This window comes from Cervus elaphus, chromosome 14 (genome assembly GCF_910594005.1).
Source record: "Cervus elaphus chromosome 14, mCerEla1.1, whole genome shotgun sequence".
NCBI lineage: Eukaryota > Metazoa > Chordata > Mammalia > Artiodactyla > Cervidae > Cervus > Cervus elaphus.
Window position 1 is genome coordinate 79,563,506 of NC_057828.1, and position 23,244 is coordinate 79,586,749.

At 52.4% G+C, this 23,244-nt stretch overlaps 1 protein-coding gene across 7 annotated transcripts in view; it reads left to right on the forward strand.

The window, feature by feature from the left end:
* Positions 1-452: 452 nt before the first annotated feature.
* NR5A2 (nuclear receptor subfamily 5 group A member 2) overlaps positions 453-23,244 on the forward strand; it is a 124,835-nt gene continuing 102,043 nt past the window's right edge. Inside the window, exons 1-5 of one of the 7 annotated variants that reach the window (XM_043923923.1) lie at positions 453-729; positions 12,302-12,439; positions 16,391-16,509; positions 18,006-18,147; positions 20,397-21,043. In XM_043923923.1, coding sequence (XP_043779858.1) covers positions 666-729; positions 12,302-12,439; positions 16,391-16,509; positions 18,006-18,147; positions 20,397-21,043 — 1,110 coding nt within the window. In that variant the 5' untranslated portion in view covers positions 453-665. Of the gene's footprint in view, positions 730-11,754; positions 12,440-12,509; positions 13,050-14,126; positions 14,542-15,225; positions 15,665-16,390; positions 16,510-18,005; positions 18,148-20,396; positions 21,044-23,244 lie in introns of those variants that run through there. The other 6 variants (XM_043923918.1, XM_043923917.1, XM_043923920.1 and 3 more) reach the window with 6 other exon arrangements.

The following is a 23,244-nucleotide window of genomic DNA, read 5'->3' on the forward strand; positions in this document are numbered from 1 at the left end:
GTCAATCATATCCCCGGTCATCACTTGGAGAATGAATGTCTGCCCACGTTATCATCTAAAATATATTTACAGAGGTCAGAAGAGCTACGTCTGTCCTCCTCTATGCAAAGAGGTGATGACATCCAGGGGGTATGTCACAAGCCTAAGTTTAGTTAGTGGACTTAAGCTGGTTTGCAGTTTTCCCCACTAAGTGTGATCTTCTGACCCCTCAGTTTTACAACCTTCCACTCTCTGCCTGCACACCAACTCTCCACTTCTGAGTTAATCATTTCTGTGCCATTATCTGCCAAGAGTTCTTATCTCTTTTGCTGTCACTTTATAACAGGGTCCTCTTATCAACCTGCCTGGAGTCACATGATTCGTCCAAGCCTATCAAAAGTTTCCATTCCTCTGATTAGAAACCATCACGAAACTGGATACAAGGTTTACGGCAGATCACTAATGCTGGAAAAAGTACAGAGTCCAGGGAAGGACTTGCTTGTAACTTTCTGGTTTCTTGGAGTTTCTTTTTTTTTTTTTCCCCTTGCTTTTTCTTAACTTTCACTCAGGGTTATTGTAGTCTGATGTGTCCTGCCCAAGGCTACAAAATTTGACAAGCTTCACTTCCTTCTTATACTCAATGATATCTGCTTTAAACCAAAGGACTGCCTATCATTTCATTAAGAATGTCTTCTAATTCGGATACTGGGGATTTACAAGAATCTCTAAAGCACGGACTTACACCTATTGGTAAGTAGGAGTTGCTCTATTTATCATCTATTTATTATCCTGCTATGACACTAATACATGTAATTCAATGCCATTGATGTATTTACTATTGTAAGTCACTGCTTTTCCAGTTGTTTATTAAAAGCACGTAAGACCATGTATATATCACACATTTATCTTTCTTGAAGTTGAAGAGGCAAATGAATATTTCAAATAATCTTATAGCTTTTGTTGCTGGATGTCATTCCACCAACCTAAATCAGCGAGAAAACAAAATGTACAATATATTCATTTCATCCCTAATATTTTCTGATACTTTTAAATGAGAAATAATAAACTAAAAGTTGAACCACTTGAAACAAGTTAACCATATGGAGTCATCATTGGTCCAACCTTAGCAAATGCTTTCAACTGTCCGTGGAGTTTGAAGCCACACCACAGTCTATCTCATTCATTGCAGGTACTACAGAAAACTTTTGTTTTTCGTTCCAAAAGACAAAACCAAAACCCCAAATAATACCATCATTAAGTTAAGAAGTTACAGGTTACAGATTTTCAAAATAATGGGTCTATCTTCTTTTTATAAACAGAATAAGTACACAAAGCTAATTTTCCTTTTTAAAAAGAACAAGCAATGCCAAGTCACAAACGTTAATGTTACAGCAAGAACACCTTCAATTAACCCTAAACGTAAAGGGTGAAAAAGAAAAGACTCCCAGGCATCTGTAATCATTGGTCTGTGGAAAATCTTGCCTTTATTCCTCCGCACTAGTTTTTGAAGGCCCTAAGCCCTTTCTTGCAGCACTTTCTTAGGCTTTGGAATGAATTGGAATGTCCCTGTAATTCGCAAAGGCCTGAGTTCCAGCTCTGCTGAAAAGGAAAACTAAGGTCTGGGTTTTTCCTCCTTCTCCCTTCATAACCAGCTGACTCCACTGAACGCAGTGATTGCTTTTTTATGGGTCAGCTACACCCTAAAGTATATCAATTGAGGAAATGGCAAAAAAAAAAAAAAAAAAAAAAGTTCTGCACTTACGGAAAGGAAAACACTGGGAAGGCAGGCAGAGTGCAACAGAATTCAATTGCTCTGCAGATAAAAAGAAAATACGGGTACAGAAATGAGCTGGAAGAGAACACAGCGGCGATTTCACATCTTTGCCCAGGGAGCAGCCGCCGGGCGCCTGGGCAAAGGGTCCCTGAAGGCGGAGGCCGCTGGGGCGAGGGCGCGCCCGAGTGTGGGGCGCGGGGACGCGCGGCGAGGCCCGGAGAGGCGGGGGCGCGCAGCGAGGGCGCGCTCAGAGACGCACCCACCTGTGGCTGAGAATTCAGGGCGAGGAAATCCGGGACCGCGCTCGGGGACCCTCACGTGGCCGCGCCAGCCCGGGGAGAATGAACCGGGTGAGGGGTGGAAGGGACCGCCTTCGCGTTGCGTCGGATCCCGCCCAGCTCTCAGGCCGCGCGGGGTCTGTCCGGTGCACGTAGCTGGACCCCCTGCCCGTCTGGGGTCCGCGGCGTCAGGAGCGCCGGCGGCCGAGGGGGCGGCGCTGGGGGCGGCCGTCTAATCCCGGAGGGACCGCTGGAGGCTGAGCCTCAAGAAGGTCCTGAAGGAGGAACCCAGGAGCCCACCCCGACTCCCGATCACAGGCCGACCAACTTTGAACAGTTTTCCGTTCAAAGAGCCGTCTCCCCGGACCTCACTCGCCTGCACGGCCCGCTCCGGGTCCAGGCGCGCTCCCTCCACCCACCTTACCCACCAGGTGCCCAGGGATGGCAGCCTCGCAGGTGGTGTGAGACGCCCTCTTTGGAACACCCTGGTCACCTCGGGGAGGCTGCTGGCTCTGGGCGTCATCTGCTCCATAGCGTAGCCTCCGGGGATGCTGGGGGTGGGGGTGTCATTCCCCGGGTGCTGGGGACCCTTTCCTGGATGCTTGGCCAGACGGTCACTCAGAAGGACAGTGCTCCATCAGCTCCTTCAGTGCGTCCCTGAAGGCCACTCGCCTCTAGAATGGGGGTGGGGGTCTGACCGCCCAGGCCAGGCCCACCGAGGAGAACCCACCTGTGCAGCTCGTGGCTGCTTTCCCCGGGGCTTTGATGGCAAATGGCACCTTGGGACCAGGGGAGAGAGGTCCCCAAAACTGAGCCCATTGTATGTACAGCACAGTCAGGGACTGAATTCTGCCTCAGTTCCTCTGTTCCGCTGGGAATGTGCCTGTTTATCTAAAAGGCCGTCTCTGTGGGTCCAAGCTGGCATGACAGTTTTATGTATTGGTGGTTCCATGACAGCTGCATATAGCCTGTGCTCGTAGAGAAAAGTGAAAGTAAGATGCGGGTGTGCCTCCTGCCTGCCCGCAGGGCTGTCTGAGAGCGTGAGGGCTGCAGACCTGGGCTGTAACTAGACTGTTCCCTTCAGGGGAACTGCTCTCAGATGCCTCCCGGACTCCCGGCTTCTGGCTTAGGTTGTTTACATTCTCATAAGTAGGGTGACGTTACAGAGTGATATGCAGTACCAGTTTGAGAGAGAGTAAAGTATTTGTCTATATCACCGAAAGAGCCAAATCTGCGTTGTAGGAAACATGTCATCTAAGGAGTTTTCAGCGACCCTCCAACTATGTGCCCAACGTTATGGTTGATTTGTGTTAAGTTGATGTAATTTTTCTAATTAAGTGCATTTTCAAAGAATATTATACAGTCCGCATAATGTTGCATATGAGCCATAGTAAGTTCTTCGTAGCTAGGGTATATAATAGGAGGTCCCCGGTGGCTCAGATGGGAAAGAATCCGCCTTCAATGCAGGAAACCAAGGTTTGATCCTTGGGTCAGGAAGATCCCCTGGAGAAAGGAATGGCAACCCACTCCAATATTCTTGCCTAGAGAATCCCATGAACCAAGGAGCCTGGCGAGCTACAGTCCATGGGGTCGCAAGGAGTCAGACAGGACTGAGTGACTCAGCGCACGCAGGGTGCATGAGACACAGCGAAAGCGCTGCCCGGAGGCTGTGACAGAAGCGTTGCTCTCTGGTCCCCTTGGTGCTCTCGGAGCCTGCTTTTACTTGGATGGCAAGCTTCAGCGAGCTCTGTGCCCTGAAGGACCTCTGGAAGCCAGCGTCACACCGTGGACGCTGAGACAGCCGGCTGTGTCACCCTAACCTCCCGCCAGCGCTATCCGCAGTGCCGTTGAGAACACTGTCACCCAAGCCAGTGCTCTGGTCCTCGAGCTGGGCTCAGGCGGCCAGTTTTGTCTGGGAGGCTGCACCCCGGAGCCTCTCTCCTCCCTGGCTCCTGCCCGCCTCCCAAACACTGCTTCTGAGATTCTCTTTACTGGCCTGGATCTGCAACTGTGATGGGACTTGAAGGACTTCTTTAATGACTCCTTTAATGAACCAAGAGAGATACACGGAGAAAGCAAGAACAGAGGCTTGGTGATGCTTTTTTCCTTGACTTGACCCTTCCACCCAGACACAATGTCTAGGGTTATCTTGGCTTCAGCCTTGAACTTGAACTGAGCTAGAGAAGGGCTCTGGGACTGTCTCCCACCATGGCCCAACCTCCCCAGACACCTCCTGGCATGCTCTATGCAGGGAAAGAAGCAGACATCTTGCCCCCCAGTCCAGACCCTCCCTCTGAGGGTTCGTCCTTACCCCTCACCTTGTTGGAACTTCTCTGAGAAATCCACTTGGCTTCAAGGAGCTTCAGGAATTTGGGGGGCATTGTATCTGGGGAGGGCCTAGGGGAAGAGCTGAATATGAAAGGTGTCAGTATGAGAGATGGAGCCTGGAAACCCACATGGACTGAAACTGACCAGACCAGTCAATAAAGACTGCCTCCTTCTCAGCCTTTTAGGAAGCTCTGTTATGTTTGTTTACGTGATTCATAAGAAATGATACATTTAACTTTTAAATCTCGAATAAGCAGAATATCTGCAGATAATGCGATCGAGTCCTGAGGACGGTGTCAAACACTGCAAGACAGCGCAGTTGGCAGGAACCTTCCACTAGAAGGATCCATGTTTCATGGTCCTTAGAACGACTGGGCTCCCCAGGAGGCACTAGTGGTATAGGGCCAGCCTGCCAAAACAGGAGATTGTGGGTTCCATTCCTGGGGCAGGAAGATCCCCTGGAGGAGGGCATGGCAACCCACTCCAGAATTCTTGCCTGGAAAACCCCATGGACAGAGGAGCCTGGCAGGCTACAGTTCATGGGGTCACAAAGAGTCAGACACAACCGAAGCGACTTAGCATGCAGAATGGCTAGTGACTCCCTTCCTACTTGGTTTTCTTACAGAGGATGCTTTGGGGGAAATTAGGGGGAAAGAGAAAAAGACAAAATAACTGATATTAGTAACAGTGTGATGGGCTGCTCTCCTGACATGATCGCCTGCATGTAAAATTTATTTTGTTTAAAAAAAAAAAAAAGGTTTTCTTTGTGAACCTTATTTTGTTGCTTAGTCACTGAGTTGTGTCCAGCTCTGTGACCCCACAGACTGTAGCCCACCAGGCTCTTCTGTCCATGGGATTCTCCAGGCAAGAAGACTAGAGTGGGTTGCCATTTCCTTCTCCAGGGGGTCTTCCCAACCCAGGGATCCAACCCGGGTCTCCTGCATTGGCAGGCAGATTCTTTACTACTGAGTCACCAGGGAAGTCCAAGTCTTACTTTACTGATGAAAAAAAAAAAGAACTTAGAAAGGTCAAGTGATTTACCCAAGGTCACTCAGTTTGTCAAAAGAGTGGGCTGTAAGTGGAACCCATGGATGAGACTCTGAAAACCATGCATTTTCCTCAAGGTTGTATCTTTTCGTCCTTGTTGATACAAAGAAGTAATGATCACAAGCAATGTTGATTTATTCAGACTTTCTGCCAAAAGGCATTTTGGACTTAAGAAAGACACTGGTCAATGGCTCTTTGGCTTCCTCCTCCATCCACAGTGCAAACCAGGTTTAGAACCCCCAAGAGTTTGAAAGAGTGGGCTCGCCAGCATCTGGAGCCCTGAGGGCAGAGCAGCCTTGTCTCAGACTCTGCAATTTCCTGAAAGGATCTTTGACGTTGAGCTTGCAGTTCTGCGGCCTCTTGTGACAACCCGTGGGGCTACTAATCGGATGACCAAGGCATAGAAAATTCACAGCATCCACTTATTATCGTCAGAGGTATGAGGATGGCAAGGAAATCCCTCAAAATGAATGCATTTACAGAGGACTTTTTATTCCTATATATAATACAGAAAGTCACTCAGTTGTGTCCGACTCTTTGCGATCTCCAGGCCAAAATACCAGAGTGGGTAGCCTTTCCTTTCCCCAGGGGGTCTTCCCAACCCAGGGATCGAACCAAGGTCTCCTGCATTGCGGGTGGATTCTTTACCAGCTGAGCCACAAGGGAAGTCCAATAGATCTACATTTTACTCCTAAGAAACAAGCAAATGTCTCCTGGGGGGAGGGGACAGGGAAAGAGTTTAAACACCGCCTCCCACGCCCTTTTTAAGCACTTTTGACAAAGCCGGGTGTGTCTCCCACGCCTGGGCTAAAGTGTTTTCACAGTAAACGCTACTTCTGGCTGCGCGTCTGGGCGTCTGCAGCCTCGGGGTCCCAACGCTCCATCACCTCCAGTGGTCTCTGTGGGCCTGGAAAGAAAACTTCTCGGAACCCGCCCCCCGCCCATCCCGTCCCCGAGGCGACGCCCCACAGTGTCCAGACAAGAAACCCAGGGGAAAGCGAAAGGATTCGCCCCAAGGCTCGGCGCACGCTGGCCACCACCTCTTAACCACGAAAGTTGTTTTCCAATTGGAGGCAGGTTGGAAAAGGACCCTCCCCGAATCGCGCGATCCGCGACCCCTTGGGGGACCGTAACTTGCCCGCGCGGCAAGTCCCGGGGGGACGGTCCCCCCGCGAGCCCCGCCTTTCCAAACCCACACTTTCTTTGCTGGGTAAGAGGCACCCAAATTGCTCGACGGCCGCAGCTCAGCGAGTCTGACACCCTTAGATCTTAAGAACCTCCCGCCGGGGGGGCTTCCCTAAGACACAGCCTCGCGGCGGTCCATCCCCGAACGGCCCCAGCCCGGGAAGGGGAAGCTGGGGGGCACGTCACCCCATCCCTCGTGAAGCTTCCAGTCTGGCCACAGTCAGTGGGACGTCAGTCTAGAGTCATCTACTGCTGGGATCCGAGTTCCTGCTCCGGGGTGGGGGGGGTGGGGGTGGGGGCAGACGGCGGGGCGGGGCGGGGGTCCCTCTGGGGAGTGGGGTCGCCCGGGGAGCAGCTCTCACCCAGAGCTTGGTGGTCTGCTCTGGGCCAGCAACGTCCTCGTGGATGTCACTCACCGTTCTGGTTTGTCCCTAACAACCTGGACGGGGTGGTTCCCAGAGTTGAGTTGCAGCTCACTCACGCTTCCATTTCAATCACAGAGAGGAACAGCTAGATTACATTGGCGGATTCCCAGGTGGCGCTAGTGGTAAAGAGCCAATGCAGGAGACGTTAAGGGACGCAGGTTCGATCCCTGGGTTGGGAAGATCCCCTGGAGGAGGGCATGGCAACCCACTCCAGTACTCTTGCCTGGAGAATCCCATGGATAGAGGAGCCTGGCTGACCCCGGTTCTTAAGGTCGCAAAGAGTCAGACAGGACTGAAGCGACTGAGCGCACAAATTAGGTTGGACCAGCACCTACCCAAGGTCAGGTCCCAGCCGGCTCCTTTCGCAAGACTGGATGTCCCCGTTCACCTCGAGGGCCACTGGCTCTACCAAAGTGGGACGTGCCTGGGTCCCTGGGCTGGGGCAATTCTCTGCAAAGCAGAAGTTCTGCGAGGAAGCCTTCATACCAAGAACAGGTTCTGATACTCCAGGCCAAAGTCTCCCCAACCTCACCTTTCCCTCGATACAAAGATGCGAGTTTGTCTGGGGAGAGCTTGAGGGGCCTTGGTTACCCAGGTAACTGTGTCACCTTGCGTTTTCCTCGCTGGTCAAGACGGGGCCGGGTATATACTAAGATGTTCCCATAGTGACTGTGCTTGGATCGCTGTTGGCGGCCACCCTACCCGGCAGTCTTTCCGGGGTAGAAGGTCTAAACTGGCTGCAGTTCTTCTTCCTGGACTGGAGGTTGTGTTGAGGATGTCGGAAGTAGTTATTTACGCAGGCGTCAGAAAAGGATTTTTAAAAAAAAGACATGACTTTTCACCTATTCCAGTTTACTTTCTGAACGTTCGGCCAATTCCATGCTCTTCGTAACTTACATGTCTGCACTAAAATTTAACTCTTTAAAAAAAAAAAGCGCTTCCAGCGCGGGGGTGGGAGGCCTCCACCCCAGCCACCCCGCCCTCCAGCTTGGGAGCGCGACTCCAGAGTTCTTGCTAAATTTAATTTTCAGAGGAAAGCAAAAGTGACTTCTGATGGGCTTCTCGAGTGGCAGGGGCGGAGAAATGAAACAGAACCCGCGCTTCAGCCGTGGCTTCTGTCTCCCCCCAGGCTGGCCTGGCCTGGGCGCGGAGACTTTCTGGGGAAAGGGCGGAGGGTTGGGGTGGGAATCTAGGTTTCTTCTGAAGAGTAGACACGTGCTCCGAGAAAGTATTCCGGTTTCTCGAAAGCACCAAAAAGTAGGAATGGAGGAGGTGCTAGACATGGTTTCCAAGGATTCGGATTTGCAAATTTTTGAGAGGTTGGGGTGAGTCGGGGCGGGGGGCTACCCCCACCCAGGCGCGCGAGGACAAGGGTCTGCCATTTCTCTTCCTCCGGGGACCCGTGTTGTCGAGTCCAGGAAACCAGTCCTGAACAATCTTGACATTTTATGCCTTTGCAGAATGCAAAGTGCGCGCGGCCGGCAGGCACGCCTCAGGTCAGGTCAAGGGCAGGCGGTGCCCGGCGCGCCCGGGAACGCGACGCCGAGCTGCGGGCCGGCGGAGGCGGGAGGGCCCGGCAGTAGCCTCCTCGCCGGCCGGGGGCGCGAGACCCCCTCCGCTGCTGCCCGCGGGCGCAGGGGGCGCACGGCCCCGTGACGCTGAGCCTGGATAAAATATGCCGGGACTGCGCTTCTCGGGCTCGTCAAGGCTGCGGGAGCCTCCCCGAGCCATCATCTTTCGTAATTGCAACCGTCAATCAAGGCTTTAAGACAAAGTCAGAACCGGGAAGGGCGAGCCTGGAGACAGGCCCCGTAGGACGGGAGGTGGAGGCGTGGGGGACGCGGGGGGAAAGGGGAGCGAAGTTTGCAGGGGAGCATGGAGCAAGTGGAGTATGTTGGGGGTGGCTGGAGCTGGAGCCGTCTCACTGGGCCTCCGGTCCCCACCAGTTAACTGCCCCGCAGCCGGGGTGGCTTCCTCGGGGCACTCTACTGGGAGGCCGCGGGCGAGACGTCCCGCGCCGAGGGTGGGAGGCGTCGGCCCGCCGGACCGGGCTTTGTGATTCCAAGGCGGTGGGTGTATACTTCCGAAAGCGCGGACCCTCCGGGCCTGGACGAGTAGACCACCCAGGCCCTGCCCCTCAGCCCCACCTCCCCGCCCTTCCAGGCGTCCGCGCGGCCCCCGTCCCCCCGCCTCGCGCTTCGGCCGCTGCCACCTGGAACCATCCCCAGGTAACCTCGGCACCGCGGGCGGGCTGGGCGCCTCCTCCCGGCGCTCTGCTTCCTCCAGGGTGTTCGGGGAGACGCCCAGGCCCATCCCAGGTCACAGGGCGAGCGGGTCCCCGGCTCCGGAGGGGGCCCCCTGCCCCGCGGAATTGAACGGGCAAGGACCGGAGGGAGTGCGCGAAGCGGAAGGGTGCGCCCGGAGCCGGGATGGAGCCGGCCAGCCGGCCCGCCGCCCCTCCCTCCGCGCCTGCTGTCCAGACCCCACGCGGAGCGCCCCGGGGAAAGATGACCGTGCCCTCGGCTTTCTCCTGCGGGAGGTTTCCCGCCTTGTCCACCAAAGGCGGGGGTTCCACGTCCCCCGGAGGGATCGGCATAGCTCTGGCCCTCGGGACACCCCTCTCCCGCCCGGTTGCTGGAACGAGCCCTCGGGGCCGGGGGTTCTCGGGAAGGGAGGTTTTCTCCAGGTCTGAGGCCTCCTTCGCGTTCGGTGCCCGCTGGGCTCGCAGCTGACCGGGCCGAGCCGTCAGCCTGGACACGAGCTTCAAAGCGAGGCGAAACCTTTCTGCTGTTACACGCCTGCGCATTCTTTTAAGAGCCGACCTAAGAAGCCCTGACCCGGGCCCCTTTTCTGACACTGTCGCCGCTCCCGTTTGTGAGGAGACAAATGCATGCCAGGTGGTTCATGCCAGGCCTTTGGGGAGTGGCGAGAGGGGAGAGCGGCCTCAACAGGCCCCCTCTAGGGCTGAGGCTGGGCTCTGAACCTGACCACGACCCTCCGGCCAGGTCAGGCACACCTTAAGCCCCGGGCAGAGACGGGTCCCACCGCAACCCACGGACCTGTTAGACGCTCTGCATCCTTCTCTCAACCCTCCCAACCTCTTCCTCCTGCTCCAGCAACCGGCGGGCCTTCCTTCCCACACCGGGAGGAGCCCTAGAGACCCCCCACCCCCACCCCAAGCTGCCAGCTTGGTGTTGGTAAGGAGGGTCAGAGTGCCCCCAGATGCTCTCTGCGGTGGGAGGGCTTTGTAATAAACTGATTAAGGGTTCCTAATAAACTTATTCTGAAAGTTCATCTGAATCCACAAGCAGCGTGCTAGCATTGATTTGAGTCCTTTCTGAGCTTCATTCACAACGAGGCTTAAAACACCAGGCAATACTGAAAATGGACTGGCTGTATGTGATATTATCACCAACATCTGAGCATCAGAAGGGTCACTGATGGCGGCAACTGCAACCCACTCCCCTTTACCACCTAAGGGGCGGCCTTCTCACCAAATTTAAAGGTTTTAATGGAACCTGTAGATGCTACTAAAGCTGAGGTCTGAATAACTTAGATTCTGAGTATTGTATGTTAAGCAGCAAAATGACAAGTCAGTTCTGAGAGGCAGCAGTGTGTGAATGGGCAGGCCTGGGGATGTGGTGAGCAACCCATTTCATTCAAAAGTGTAGATTATGCGTGGCAGTGATTGGAGTACTTTTCAATTCATCAAATACTGGGCTGGCCAGTTTGAGTGTGTGATCTCTGTGCCATTCACATAGAATAAATTCAGAGCCTTTGAGATTCAAATTCACCCCCTTGTGGGTGGACTCTCGGCAGATACTGAATATGAGGCGTTTCACATGCAGTCAGGAGGCTGGGGATAGAGTGTTTTCATCTTGTTGAGATGAGATCTGAAAACTTTGAAGATGGGGCTGGTCTGGTGTGGAAGAGCTCGCATAACAGATGGTTCCTTAAAACTTTTTTTTCAAGTGCTGGGCCTCTGGGCCCTCAAGTGGCCCGTCCCACCCCAGAGACCTGGGTATGGAAAAGGAAGCCGGCGCTGTTCTTTGCATTCTGTATGGAAACACGGCTCACTAACATTTTAGGAAGTCTGTCGCCAGCCTGATTTGGGGGCTTGAGGAGGCGGGTGGTGTTTATAAAGTGAGCGAAGGAGCAGGAGGAGAATGGGGGGCTGGGAAGGGCCGTTCGGATTGCCGGCTATTGCGCCAACTCTCGGCGACGCGGCTGTTCCCTCCATAGCAGGTGGACCGCGCCGCTGGGCCCCTCGTGGGGGGTGGGGGGCGACTGCAGACTCAGTGCCGAGGGGAATGGGGCCCGGAGACCCTCGAGCGCAGGCCAGCTCTTCTTTTCTCTCCTGGCTTGTTGAAACGCGTTCAACTCCCCCTGCAGCCCCTCACCCGGCGCGCACGGTGGGCGCACCCCCGCGGGCTTCCCCTCTTCGCGCCGACACCTCCAACCAGCTTCTCCTCGGCCGCCGCGCTCAGACAGAGGTCGCCTCTCAGCCGCTCTAAGACCCGCCGCGCGCACATCCCCCGCCCCGGGCCGGGCGGGGTGGGAGGGGGCGAGGCGGGGTGAAGAGGTTGGGGCAGCGAGGGGCCGGGAAGCCTGCGCCTCTTCCTCATTGGCTGGCGCCTGGGGTCCGACCGGAGTCCGGAACCCGCGTCCCCATCCCCTGTCCTCACCCCTCATCCCGGCCTCCCCGACCCGGTCCTCCTCCCCTCCCTCTCCCCCACCCCCAGTCTCGCTGCCCCGGGGCTGCAGAGGACCTCTCCCGGACGGGAGTGGACGAGGCGGCGGAGGGAGGTTGGAACTTCCAACTCCACGCCAGAGAGTGAGCGGGAGGGAGGCAGACACGGGCGAGGGGCGGAGAGGAGACGAGACTGAGGCCAGAGAGCGCGCGAGCGGGAGACCCTGCGGATCCCGAGCGGAGGGCGGGGTGCGGGTCGCCGAGCCGAGCCGTCCGGGAGCCGCGGCGGCAGCAGCAGCTCGGCCGCCGCCTCCGCTGCGCGCCGGGAGCTCGGCCGGACGCGCCCCCGCGCCCCCGGCAGCTGCGCCCTCGCCGAGCCGGGCCCCCGCGCCCGGACGCGGTCTTCGCTCGGTGCCCGCCGCTTCCTCCTCGCGGTTCGGGGGCGGCTGGGGAGCAGCGCGCCTGGACGGGGCTCCGGGGTCCTGACGGCAGCCCCGGAGGCGGCGGGGGCGCGCTCTAGCGCGCCGGCGAGACAGCAGCCGACCGGTCGCCCCCTCCTTCCCGGCGGAGTTGAAGCCGTGCCGCCCGCGTTCAGGTGCAGGGCTTCCGGACGGACACGGACCCCCTGCACCCGCGCGCGGCCGCCTTGTCATGCTGCCCAAAGTGGAGACGGAAGCCCTGGGACTGGCTCGGTCGCATGGGGACCAGGGGCAGATGCCGGAAAACATGCAAGGTAAGGAGGCGCTCGCGGCGCGCGGCTCCCGCGGCTCCCCCGCCCCCGGCTCGCCCAGCGGGCTGCAGCCGCCGGCCCCGCGCGGGCGCTGGACTGGCCGCCCGGCGCTCGCCGCCGCGGGGCTGCCGGGCGGCGCGCGGGCGTCGGGCCCCCTCCCCAGGGGAAGGCATAAAAGTTTATGGCTCTTGAACAATGTGGGGCGGGGATTTTCCGAGCAATGCCTAATTGGCCGCTTCTAATTAAGAAGAGAGGTTTCGAGGTCCGGCGACTGGAGCCGGGGCAGCCTCAGTCTAGAGATCTCTTTATTCCGACGATCCTTCTAAGAAATGGAACTGCTCTCGGGAAGCCCGAGCAGGTTCCCGGTCACTGGAATCGGGGGAACTTGAACCAGTGCTCTTGAGTGCGGAAGAACCCTTCTGCCTGGGAAAGTCAGCTGCAGAACGCGCAGGACCTCGGGGAGAGCTGGCTTAGTGGTGTCAGGACGCCTGGGCATCCTGCAGCCCCGGCGCACCCGGGGAGTCGGCTGGCATTTGAACAACTTCTTAAAACGGCAGGCAGAACTGGAAAGAACCAGTTGTCTCCAGCCCACCCTCCGGCCGGGCACTGCAGAGTGAGTGCAGGGCGGGGGCGGCGGCTTAGCTTCCAGCCTCTTCGGTCGGATACCTGGGCATCTAGAAGTCCTGTTTGTTCCCCAGCTTTTGATTGCTAACAGCAAGCGCGCGCGCGGGGGGGGGGGGGGGGGATGGCAAATTCCGTAAGCTGTATTTTCGCCGCGTTCCAAAAGAAGGGATTCTAGACCTGGCCTTGTTAAGCCCTTCAGAAGTTTATCGCAGTTGCTCGGGGCCAGGGAGGGAACAATGCTAGGAAAAGTCTCCAGTGCCCTTCCATCCTCGCCCCCGCTAGCGCGCAGGATGTGCGGGCCGGCGGGCCTGTGATCCCGAGCGCTTCCTGCCATCCCCTCGAGCGAACTTGAAAGGGCCGGGGACGCGCCGAGAGCAGAGTTCAGGGCTGGCGCCCACGGCGGTGCGGGAGAGGCGGCGCTGGGCCCGGGGCCTGAGGTCGCCCGGCTGTTTGGAGACCAGGGGGCGGCGGGAGGGCGTGCGTCCCCGCCGGTGGGGTCGGTCACGGCTAGAGGATCCTGGGGTCTCGCCCAGCCTCCAGGGAGGGCCGTGGAAGTCCCCGGGGGCCGAGCTCCTGGAGTCTAACCTGTAGGTTGGCCGCCCCGGGCAGGACCCGGTTGGCCCAAAGAGGCTTTCCCGCCGGGCACCTGGGATTCCGCGAAGCGAGCGCAGGGGAAGCGGCCCCGAGGCGCCGCATCGGGCCCCACGGCCGCCAGCTGCAGGGAAGGATTGTCCCTTGGGCGCCCTCGGGGCCGGCGAGACGCTGGCGTCCAAGGGAAAGTTTCTGCTTCTCCTTCCCGCGCGCGATTCTGGGCGCCTCGGGGAAAGAAGCGCAGCGAGAAGCTGGAGCAGGAAGTCGGGTGAGGGGCAGACGGGAGGAAGATAGCACTATGGTATTTTCTTTGAAAAATTCGAGAGGGCCGCTCCTGACCCGACCCAGCGCCCCGGAGCAGAGAGCCGGACTTCCCTGGTGCCTGGGGCTCCGGGACGTCGCCGGCTGCTTGCTCAGCCCCAGGGTGGAAAGCTGGTGGGAAGCGCCCGGCGCAGTTTCCTCCAGACCACGCGGCCTGCCGCCCGAGGGGAGCCCCTGGGGACGCGGACCCCACGCCCTAGACCCGCTCGGGCCCTGGCCTGGGCCGCGCCGCCGTCCGAACCGTGGGGGGTGGGGGGAGGTGCAGCAAGGGTACTCCCTACCGGGTCCCGGGACGGCTCGGGGAACTCGTCCACGTGCGTCCGCGGCCTCTGCCGTCCCAGGCGCCGGCGTCCCCCTCTGCTTTCTCAAGACCGGGACTTCTTTGCCCGGATGCATTGGATTCTCCGAAGACTCACTCGGACTACAGCACGTGGGCGCCTCTGAAAGATGCCCGGGTCTCGCACCGCGGCCTCGGTCTCGGAATTTTCCAAGAGGGTCCCCAGCCCCGGTCTTTAGGATGTCGGATCCCGAGGTGCGGATTAGGTCCCCTACGTCTCCGCACTGCTCAGGTGCGAAGTGAAGAGTTTACTTTGCTGGGGAAAGGGGGAAGGAGAAAGGCACACACGTGGTGAAGTACACTTTTCCCCTGTCCAAAAACACGGCTGGAGACAAGAGTCACGACCTTTTAGGAGGGTGAGGCTATTAACAAACCTCTGGAAACCTCAGCTTCAGCCAAACCCCCAAGTTCCCCAAACGCGAGCGGGGACCTCCCTTGGCCCCGCCGAGAGGACTGCGCTCTGCGTCTCATTTGTTTCTTGGAGCTCAGACGCCTGCCTCGGCTTTTCCCATCATTTCGTGGATTCCCCCCTCCCCAAACTCCGGCTAACTCATCCCGATCTACGCCCCAGCCCAGGACTCCGTGTCTCGGGAGAGGCTATCGGTAGGGGGGTCAGTCGAGAAGCGCGGCTAGGGACCCCCCCACCCTAAAGGCCCTTTCCAGAGGCCCCCAGAATCCGTAGAGAAAACAGAACTGTATTTAAAAAAAAAAAAATACTTTTTGGCCAGGAGGCCACAGTGGTGATGGAGTGGCCTGGCACTTTGGGGATGGGTGGGGGGCCTATTTCTCCCTTTCCTTTTCGGTAAACAAATCAGAGGAAACTCCTGCCGGCCCTCAGTTCCCCACCCCCCCGCCCCGCCCCCTGCAAACGCCACTGATTAACTTAAAACAAACTTGACTGGGGCGTTTGTGCGCCTGTGTGTAGCCCAAAGTTGAGCAAGGGGCGAGAGGCAAGTGCGCCCCGGGGTTTCGCGGGAGGTGCCCGGAGGTTTCGGGCGGCGGCCGGGCCGCGCGGACCTGCCCTCGCGGTACCCCCCGGCGGCGCGCGCTGCGAGGCCCCCCTTGCGTGGACCGAGTCTCCCGGAGAGGCCGGATCAGGTATTACCTGGGTCTCCCGGCCTCCGCCCCTCCTGCGCAGTTTTTCTCGGTCTTGGAGCTGCGAAGACGCTTTCCCGGGACTGCGTCCGGAGCTGGATGGTTACCCGATCCCAGCAGGGAGCCGCGCGAAGCTGCCGCCTGATTTCTGTTTAACCGGGGAGCTCGAGGTGTTTATATTTTGCAGTGATCATCGGAAACATGTGAAGTTCATTAAAGGACTTCAATACTTAGAGACGAAAAGACGAAACCAAACTCTCGTGTGTATCTTTTGCTTTCCTTCTTTTCCTTTTTTTTTTTTCCTTTCCCTTTCCGTCCGTGCTCCCTCCTTTTTTTTTTTCCTTGTAATTTTTACAGTAGATTTTCAAAAGTGCAGAGATCAAAGCCCAACTACTACGTAACTGGGTGTTAGGATTAATCTTAACAGCTCTGAACGCTGGGAGCCTCGGGCTGTGGCTGGAATAGGGCTGCTAACAGTGTCCGGGGCTTCCAGTTCTCGGTGGAGGTTTGGCGTTGCTTTCACCCAGACACCCTTAAGGCTCGGTGAACTTTGAGCAAACCCCGTTCCAGTGCGAGGATGACGCTGTGTACTGCTTTCTCTTCCTTAGGAAAAGGTGACGTTTTGGAACTTGCCAGCAAGGCGATTTAAAAGGAATTCTAAGTTCTTTATGCAGTTCGTGTTTCTTTTCTGGATCTCTTGCTTTGCAGAGTTAAGAGACTTGTGTTCAACAGTCAGCTTAAGAATGTTTAACAAAAGAACTTAGAATTATTTTTAAATTAAAATAATGTAAAGTGCTTACTCATTTATGTCCAAAGAGGTTTTACTTCGACTGTAAAAATAACTCTCTGCAGTGCACCTTAAGACATTTTTATTTTCTGTTTTACCTGGTGATGTTTGCCCTCCAGTCACCAAAAGGCTTCCTATTGCAGGATTGAAACCTACCTAGTAAATTAATTGGATGTGTGCATTTCTCTTCTTGTTTCAGTGTTTCAGTTTAAAATGGTGAATTACTCCTATGATGAAGATCTTGAAGAGCTCTGTCCCGTGTGTGGAGATAAAGTGTCTGGGTACCATTATGGGCTCCTCACCTGTGAAAGCTGCAAGGTTTGCTTCTACGTTGCTACCTGAGAAATATAATGTTCAAAACCAAAATAAACCATTGGACTACTTCTTCAAGCTAAACGTAGGCTGTCTTTTTTGGACTCAAAAATGAGAGAGGGAAAGAGTGAGTCTTAGTGAGATGATTCTTAGAAATATGTGTCTGATTTAATCCCCAAAGCAAAGAAATTTATGCTGTTTAGAAAACTTTGCCAGTATCATGACTTTAAAATAGTTTATTGTAGGAAAGTGATGTAGCTGTAGAAAGACTTCTATTTCTAACAGTCCAGAATATTGATTTTGCTTGACTTATATATATTTAAAGCATCGTTGTTCTTGAGAGCCAACATGAAAAAGTATTTCCCAAATACATTTTAACTTCAGAGTATTCTGTGCTACACATCCCAACATTTTTTATCCACAGATATAAAAGTCTAAATTCCCAACTGCATGATTTCATCCTGATTTATTCCAAAAATAATTTTTAAGACTTTTGAAATTTATATCAGAAAGAATAAGATCTTAAGTTTATAATATGAGTAGTTTTAAGTATATGGTGACTTACTTAAATGCAAGAGTTTTTAATATGTGAGATGTACTGTATTATTACTAATAACGTCAACTATACAGTAAGGATTTATCTCAGACTTTTTTCATATATTCTCAGTAAATTTAATACTCCTTAGTTTTCAACATTTTTAAAAGTAGAAAACTCAGTACAATTACTAAACCACTGCCAAGAAAATCTCTCTTTTTTTTATAACAAAGTAAGATGGTTTCACTTTGTGGTCAGTAGGGCAAACAAAGAATATACCATCCAAGCAGTTACTGTGTTATAAAGCTACAGATTTTATTTCTGATTAATTCTTTTGGGTGAAATATAGGGAAGGCATACACTCTGCTAAAACCCAGTTCTCTGCTCTACATGCTGTTTTCTCTTATAAGTTTCACCTTTTTCTTTGCAGTTCCCCAACTTGAGTGTGTTCCAATGGAATTATGAACATTTTCTACATTTTTCCATTTTATTCTTTAAATGCTTTTAACTCTTTAGGGCTGACGTTTATAAAAGGTCTGAAGTGTTTTGTTATTTCATTTTTTCCATTGGTATTTTACTGTAGTTTGCCACCAAAATTATATCAGACTACTTAAAAATAATTCACCTCTCTAAAAGTGCCTTATCTGGAACATGAAGGTTAATAAGAAAAAAAAATTACTGGTCAATATAGCATGTATTTTCCCCTGAATGTTGAGATAAAACGGTGTGTAGACAAAGCTTTCCAAGATTTGATGTGATTCTTGTGAAGTATAACTCTGATGTCAGGAAAATCTCTACCATAGCCTGGTTTTGAAGGGTTGATCTTGTTAAAACGTGAAACAAGCCACAGAACCACATAAGGACTCAAACGGTGCAATGAAAAGATTTACTGGTGATTTCCTTAAAATGAAACAATAGAAAAGACGGGTGTTAGCTTTATAACATGTCTTACTCTTTTCTCTTATAGGGCTTTTTTAAGCGAACAGTCCAAAATAATAAAAGGTACACGTGTATAGAAAACCAGAACTGCCAAATTGATAAAACGCAGAGAAAGCGTTGTCCTTACTGTCGATTTCAAAAATGTCTAAGTGTTGGAATGAAGCTAGAAGGTAAGTTTTTTCTAAAGACTGCTGCCTGTTCAAATTCTCCAAGGACATAGGATTTAAAACAACATTGTACTTATAACATGGGAACAGTATTTTCCTAGTCTTTTAACACTATTGACAACAATATCTTTTTATGTTTTGTCAGCAGTGTAGTCTGAGTCTCATTTAAAGACTGGTGAAATCTAGTAGGAAAAAAACTTTTAACGTTGGCCTTTCGCCTGTTCACCTTATTTTTTAGTTTGAGAAGCAGATGCATTTCATAGGGTAGATGAAAGCAAGACCAATGTGATTCAGCTGAGAACAAGTAAAAATAATTCGCCAAAATGTTTTTTAAAGTCCTTTTAAAGGTTTCAAATCAGGATGCCCTAGTAAAAAAGTTTGATTTTAATCTTTTTAAATAGGTAAACTTGTAATTGTTACTATTAGTTTCATGACTCCTGAATAAGAGTTAAAACCTTTAATTTATATAAGGAGACTTTTCTCCTGGATAGTAGCATTTTGGGTTGTGTGGGAGAGCACCTTTTTTTTAAGACCATGACTGAGCCTGCAAAATGTTAAAAATTTTGAGAATCAGGAAACATGAAAACTAATGAACTGTCATGTCGGTAGCAGTGGTTTGACGAGAACAAGAGAGTGGTTCCCCCAAAGCCACGTTAAGCTTTATGTTGAGAAAGTAGGATCTGCGCTTATGGTGTACAGATTGGAGGAGGTAAGGTTGACATGTGACTGCTGTAGATAACCTGTGCTTCATGGACTGTTACGGTGCGTTGCTGTTTTCCGGTTTCTGACCTACTGACTTGCCACAGATCGCATATACTGTAAATAAAGTAATAAGAAGGGATACAGACCCCGGAGATGTGCCGGATGCGGGGGCCCATTCCATGTGGTCAGTGAGGCACAGACTAGTTGTCTTTGGGGCTTTTCTGTTGCGTGGCACTCAGACTTGATGGAAATACTCAAAAAATTTCAAATACTCTGCAGAAATTGTGAATAGATTCCTTCCCAATAGAAGTAGCCTCGTGGGTTATCCGGGGACTGTGATGAGATTGAGAAAGGATGTAACTGCTTCTTGTCAATTTCTTCATTACCAGTCACTTTATTATTTTCCAAACAGCAAAACAGTGTGGTAGATGCTTATGATAGTATGAGACTCAGAAGAGTAAATGTTAAAAATTAAATGTTGTGATGGCATAGGATGTCATTGATTCCTTTTTTTTCTTTTTAAACAAAAGGAAAAGGTTGCATTTCTTTACCTTAAAAAGTGTGCTTTCTTAACAGGAGGTCTTTTGCGGTACATGCTCATACTTTGTTCACAGTGAGATGAAACAATCGAATATTCAATAAATGATCATCCAGATGAAAAACTCTTTATTATCTTGTGTGGTATTCTGGGTGCCTAGCATTCACAATAAATTTTTAATGCTGTACTAATCCTAAGATAAAAAGCTCCAGAACTTAACCTCCAGCAATTTCACCATGTCACAAGCTGTCAGAGGTCGCTGTGTCTGGTCTAATTGCCAGTGGTCACTATGAGCTAGCAGAGACCCACTAAGGATACTGCTAGACGTGGCCCTGAACACCACCCAGTATTGTGATGGTGGACCGTTTTGACAGCTTCTGAAATGAATCTGCTTTAGTTAGGTCCAGTTTTGCTTAAATGAAAAACAATAACCCGTGGCTACCTGGTGTGTACCCATCGAGTCTGGGTGAGGATGATTTTCCAAAGAAGAGCGTGCACCTAGCAATTTTGCAGCAAATTAGCCAAAAAGACTTTGAGAGAAGAGGATATTCTCAGGAGAAATAGTCACAATTTGATCCAGTCATGGCTCCTTTGATTTTTGGGTGGGGGGCGGGGGGTGTGTGTGTGCGCCCTTTGAGCAGTTTGAGTTTCCATACAGAGAAGCCCAGCCTCGCTGGCAGGACAGAATCTGATCCTCCTTCTTAGCAACATGGGGCATCCCCCGTGGGCAGCAAAGACTAGGAGTCTCTTCAGTCCACCGAAGGGTTAATAATGTGTCCCCACCAAAAAAAATATTTTTTTGATGACAAACACACTTGGAGGAAAGAATTCATAAATAAAGAGGACATGGCTTTTTGGGGGATTCTGAGAGCTATTTTGGTGAAAATAACCACACAGAGACCACTTCTGTCCATCTTGAGCCTTTCTAATTATCCGGAGATCTGGACAGTGCTCATGATTTACATCTTATTTATACCCTTACTTCCTTTTTTTTTCATGCCCACACCAACAGCGGTAAGGGCGGACCGAATGCGGGGAGGAAGGAATAAGTTCGGGCCCATGTACAAGAGGGACAGGGCCCTGAAGCAGCAGAAAAAAGCCCTAATCCGAGCCAACGGACTGAAGCTGGAAGCCATGTCTCAGGTGATCCAAGCCATGCCCCCCGAGCTGAGCATCTCCTCTGCGATTCAGAACATCCATTCTGCCTCCAAAGGCCTACCTCTGAACCACGCTGCCTTGCCTCCTACAGACTACGACCGCAGCCCCTTCGTGACCTCCCCCATCAGCATGACCATGCCCCCTCACGGCAGCCTGCCCGGGTACCAGACCTACAGCCACTTCCCCAGCCGCGCCATCAAGTCCGAGTACCCCGACCCCTACACCAGCTCGCCGGAGTCCATCATGGGCTACTCCTACGTGGATAGCTACCAGACCAGCTCCCCGGCCAGCATCCCGCACCTCATCCTGGAACTGCTCAAGTGTGAGCCGGACGAGCCCCAGGTGCAGGCCAAGATCACGGCCTACCTGCAGCAGGAGCAGGCCGGCCGCGGCAAGCACGAGCGGCTCAGCACGTTCGGGCTCATGTGCAAGATGGCGGACCAGACGCTGTTCTCCATCGTGGAGTGGGCGCGCAGCAGCGTCTTCTTCCGGGAGCTCAAGGTACGTCCGGCCGCGGGGCGGGCCCGCCTCCCTCCGCGGGGCCCGGGTGCCGCGCGCGCGCCCCGCGTCCGGCCTTGTAGAGCGGGCTTTCAGAGCTTGGCTTCAGGTCTGCCGCGGCTTCCCTCTGTGGGCCTGTGTTTTCCGCAACTCTTCGTTTAGGGGTGTGGCATTTAATGTCACGGTAAACCTAGTTGGGTTTTTTTTTCTGAACAGGAAAAATGCTGTTCCCTTTCCCTTATTATTACCTCATTCCCTCTACCTTGGTTTATGGCTGAAACATTGACGCCAACGTGAAACAGAACATAGTTAACTTTTGAAAAACTACCAAGAAAGGAGCTCGATTATAATGGTGCCAATTTAGAAGGAAAAAATGCCAACGTTTCGTTGTGTTTAGACGCTAAAGAATGCAAATGGTACCGCTGGTTAAGAGTTATCAAGTAGGTATTTACTACCTGTTTACCTTGACATGAGGTTGGTAAATCTTCTGTTTTCGCAGCAGATTCCAACAGGATGTTTACTGCCTTTGGCTGGGGAATGGGCCCCGTGTGAGTGCTACTCTGCTTGGCTGGGCTTTGGTTCTCATAATCTGTGTCTGTCGTTGATTTTAATGGATTGGTACATTGTAAACACAGTCCTTGTTTGTACAAGGACCTCTGTTTAACTACATAATTATTTTATTTCCTGAAACCGAAGACTGAATTAATATGGGAAAGTTGTAACGAAGTTTGGGATCGGAGAGTGACTGCAGGACTACCAATAGCAGTGTTTGGTGGTCAGTGGTTTCATTCTCTGTGTTAAAGACAGAACTGAATTCTGGGCTTGATTTCTAGTCTATCTGATACAAAATCAATTTCTTTGTTACCGTGGCGGCTTCAGCCTTTGGGAGGAGGTTTAAAAATCTCTGCAAGGAGGACAGTACAAAGCAGACTTTTCATTTAAAGGTTCTGTCTAAAAGTTGTGTGCGTGTGGATGGGCTGGAGCGTGGAAACACGGCTTTCCGTGGCCGCCTTCTCTGGGCACCGTGGTCTGAAACAGAGAAGTTATCTGCATGGACCAGGCAAGCCACTGGGCTGCCGTCTGCCTGCCGTCAGGTCCAGCCCTGCTCCCGGGGCGTCTGTCCCGCGTGTGCAGAGGGCCGATGCTGGGGTTCACACTGGAAGTGAGCAAGGTGCCCTGCTGGCTGCCAGACCAGACCCTCTGGCGTGGAACCCCCCTGGGGTCTTCAGGTGCTTATCATCAGAAACAAGCGACACTTTCCTGGTGGTGACCTTGGGTTCGCAACTTTGTCCCTTAAGAGAACAGGTAAGGGCTTGGAAAATGAAAACGAAAGTGATCGTTCCAGATGCAGCTGACAGGTTAGGAAACGCAGACGGACGGAAGCCTCGCCTTCGCGGAGGGACCCAGCTGGCCTTAGATCCTTGCTGCTTAGTAACTGTCTTTGTCGGGCAGGTTGTCAATCTCTGAGCCTCAGTTTTGTAGTCTGTGAAATTATAGGTGTGGTGTTGTGGGGGGGGTGGAGGTATGTAGGGAGTAACAATACATCTATTGAGATATTTCAAGGAATAAACGAGGCTGTATGGGCAAAGCATCTAGTCCTGGGAACCCAGCATATATTATATACGCAGTGAATCAGAGCTATTTTAAAATTGTTCTTACTGTTTTATGACATATATGTGGAGGCTTCACTTAATACTCTTATATTCAGGGGGAAAAAATGCACTTGTACTCTTTTTAGTTTGATGTTGGAAAGCAGAATTACCATGTGCATGATACAGAAGTAGAACTGTATAATAGTATTTAATTACTTCCAGTTGAGGACCTCAAACTTGCCAGGCAGTACATTGGGTGTAAGATGGATACAAGGTTGAATAAGACAAAATATTTGCTGTTAAAGACAATTTCATAAATATCTACTTAAAAAAAAACAACTGAAGTTTGTTTCACAAAATCATGAGGAAAGAAATCATGTGTTATAACTTACATGAAAAAAGAGAAAGTTGTGAAGTGAATATAGAGAACCCCAGGTGGGACTTTAAGAGTGCTAGGAAAGCATGCTCTCCAAATTTCTCTTTTCCTTTCCTTGTTGTTAAATTGTATGAGATTCTTTTCTAGGGCATGAGATTTCATATTTGGTTAAAATATGAACATTTTGGGGAATGGGACATATTAAAGCATTGTGAGTCATTTATACTGTTGTTTAA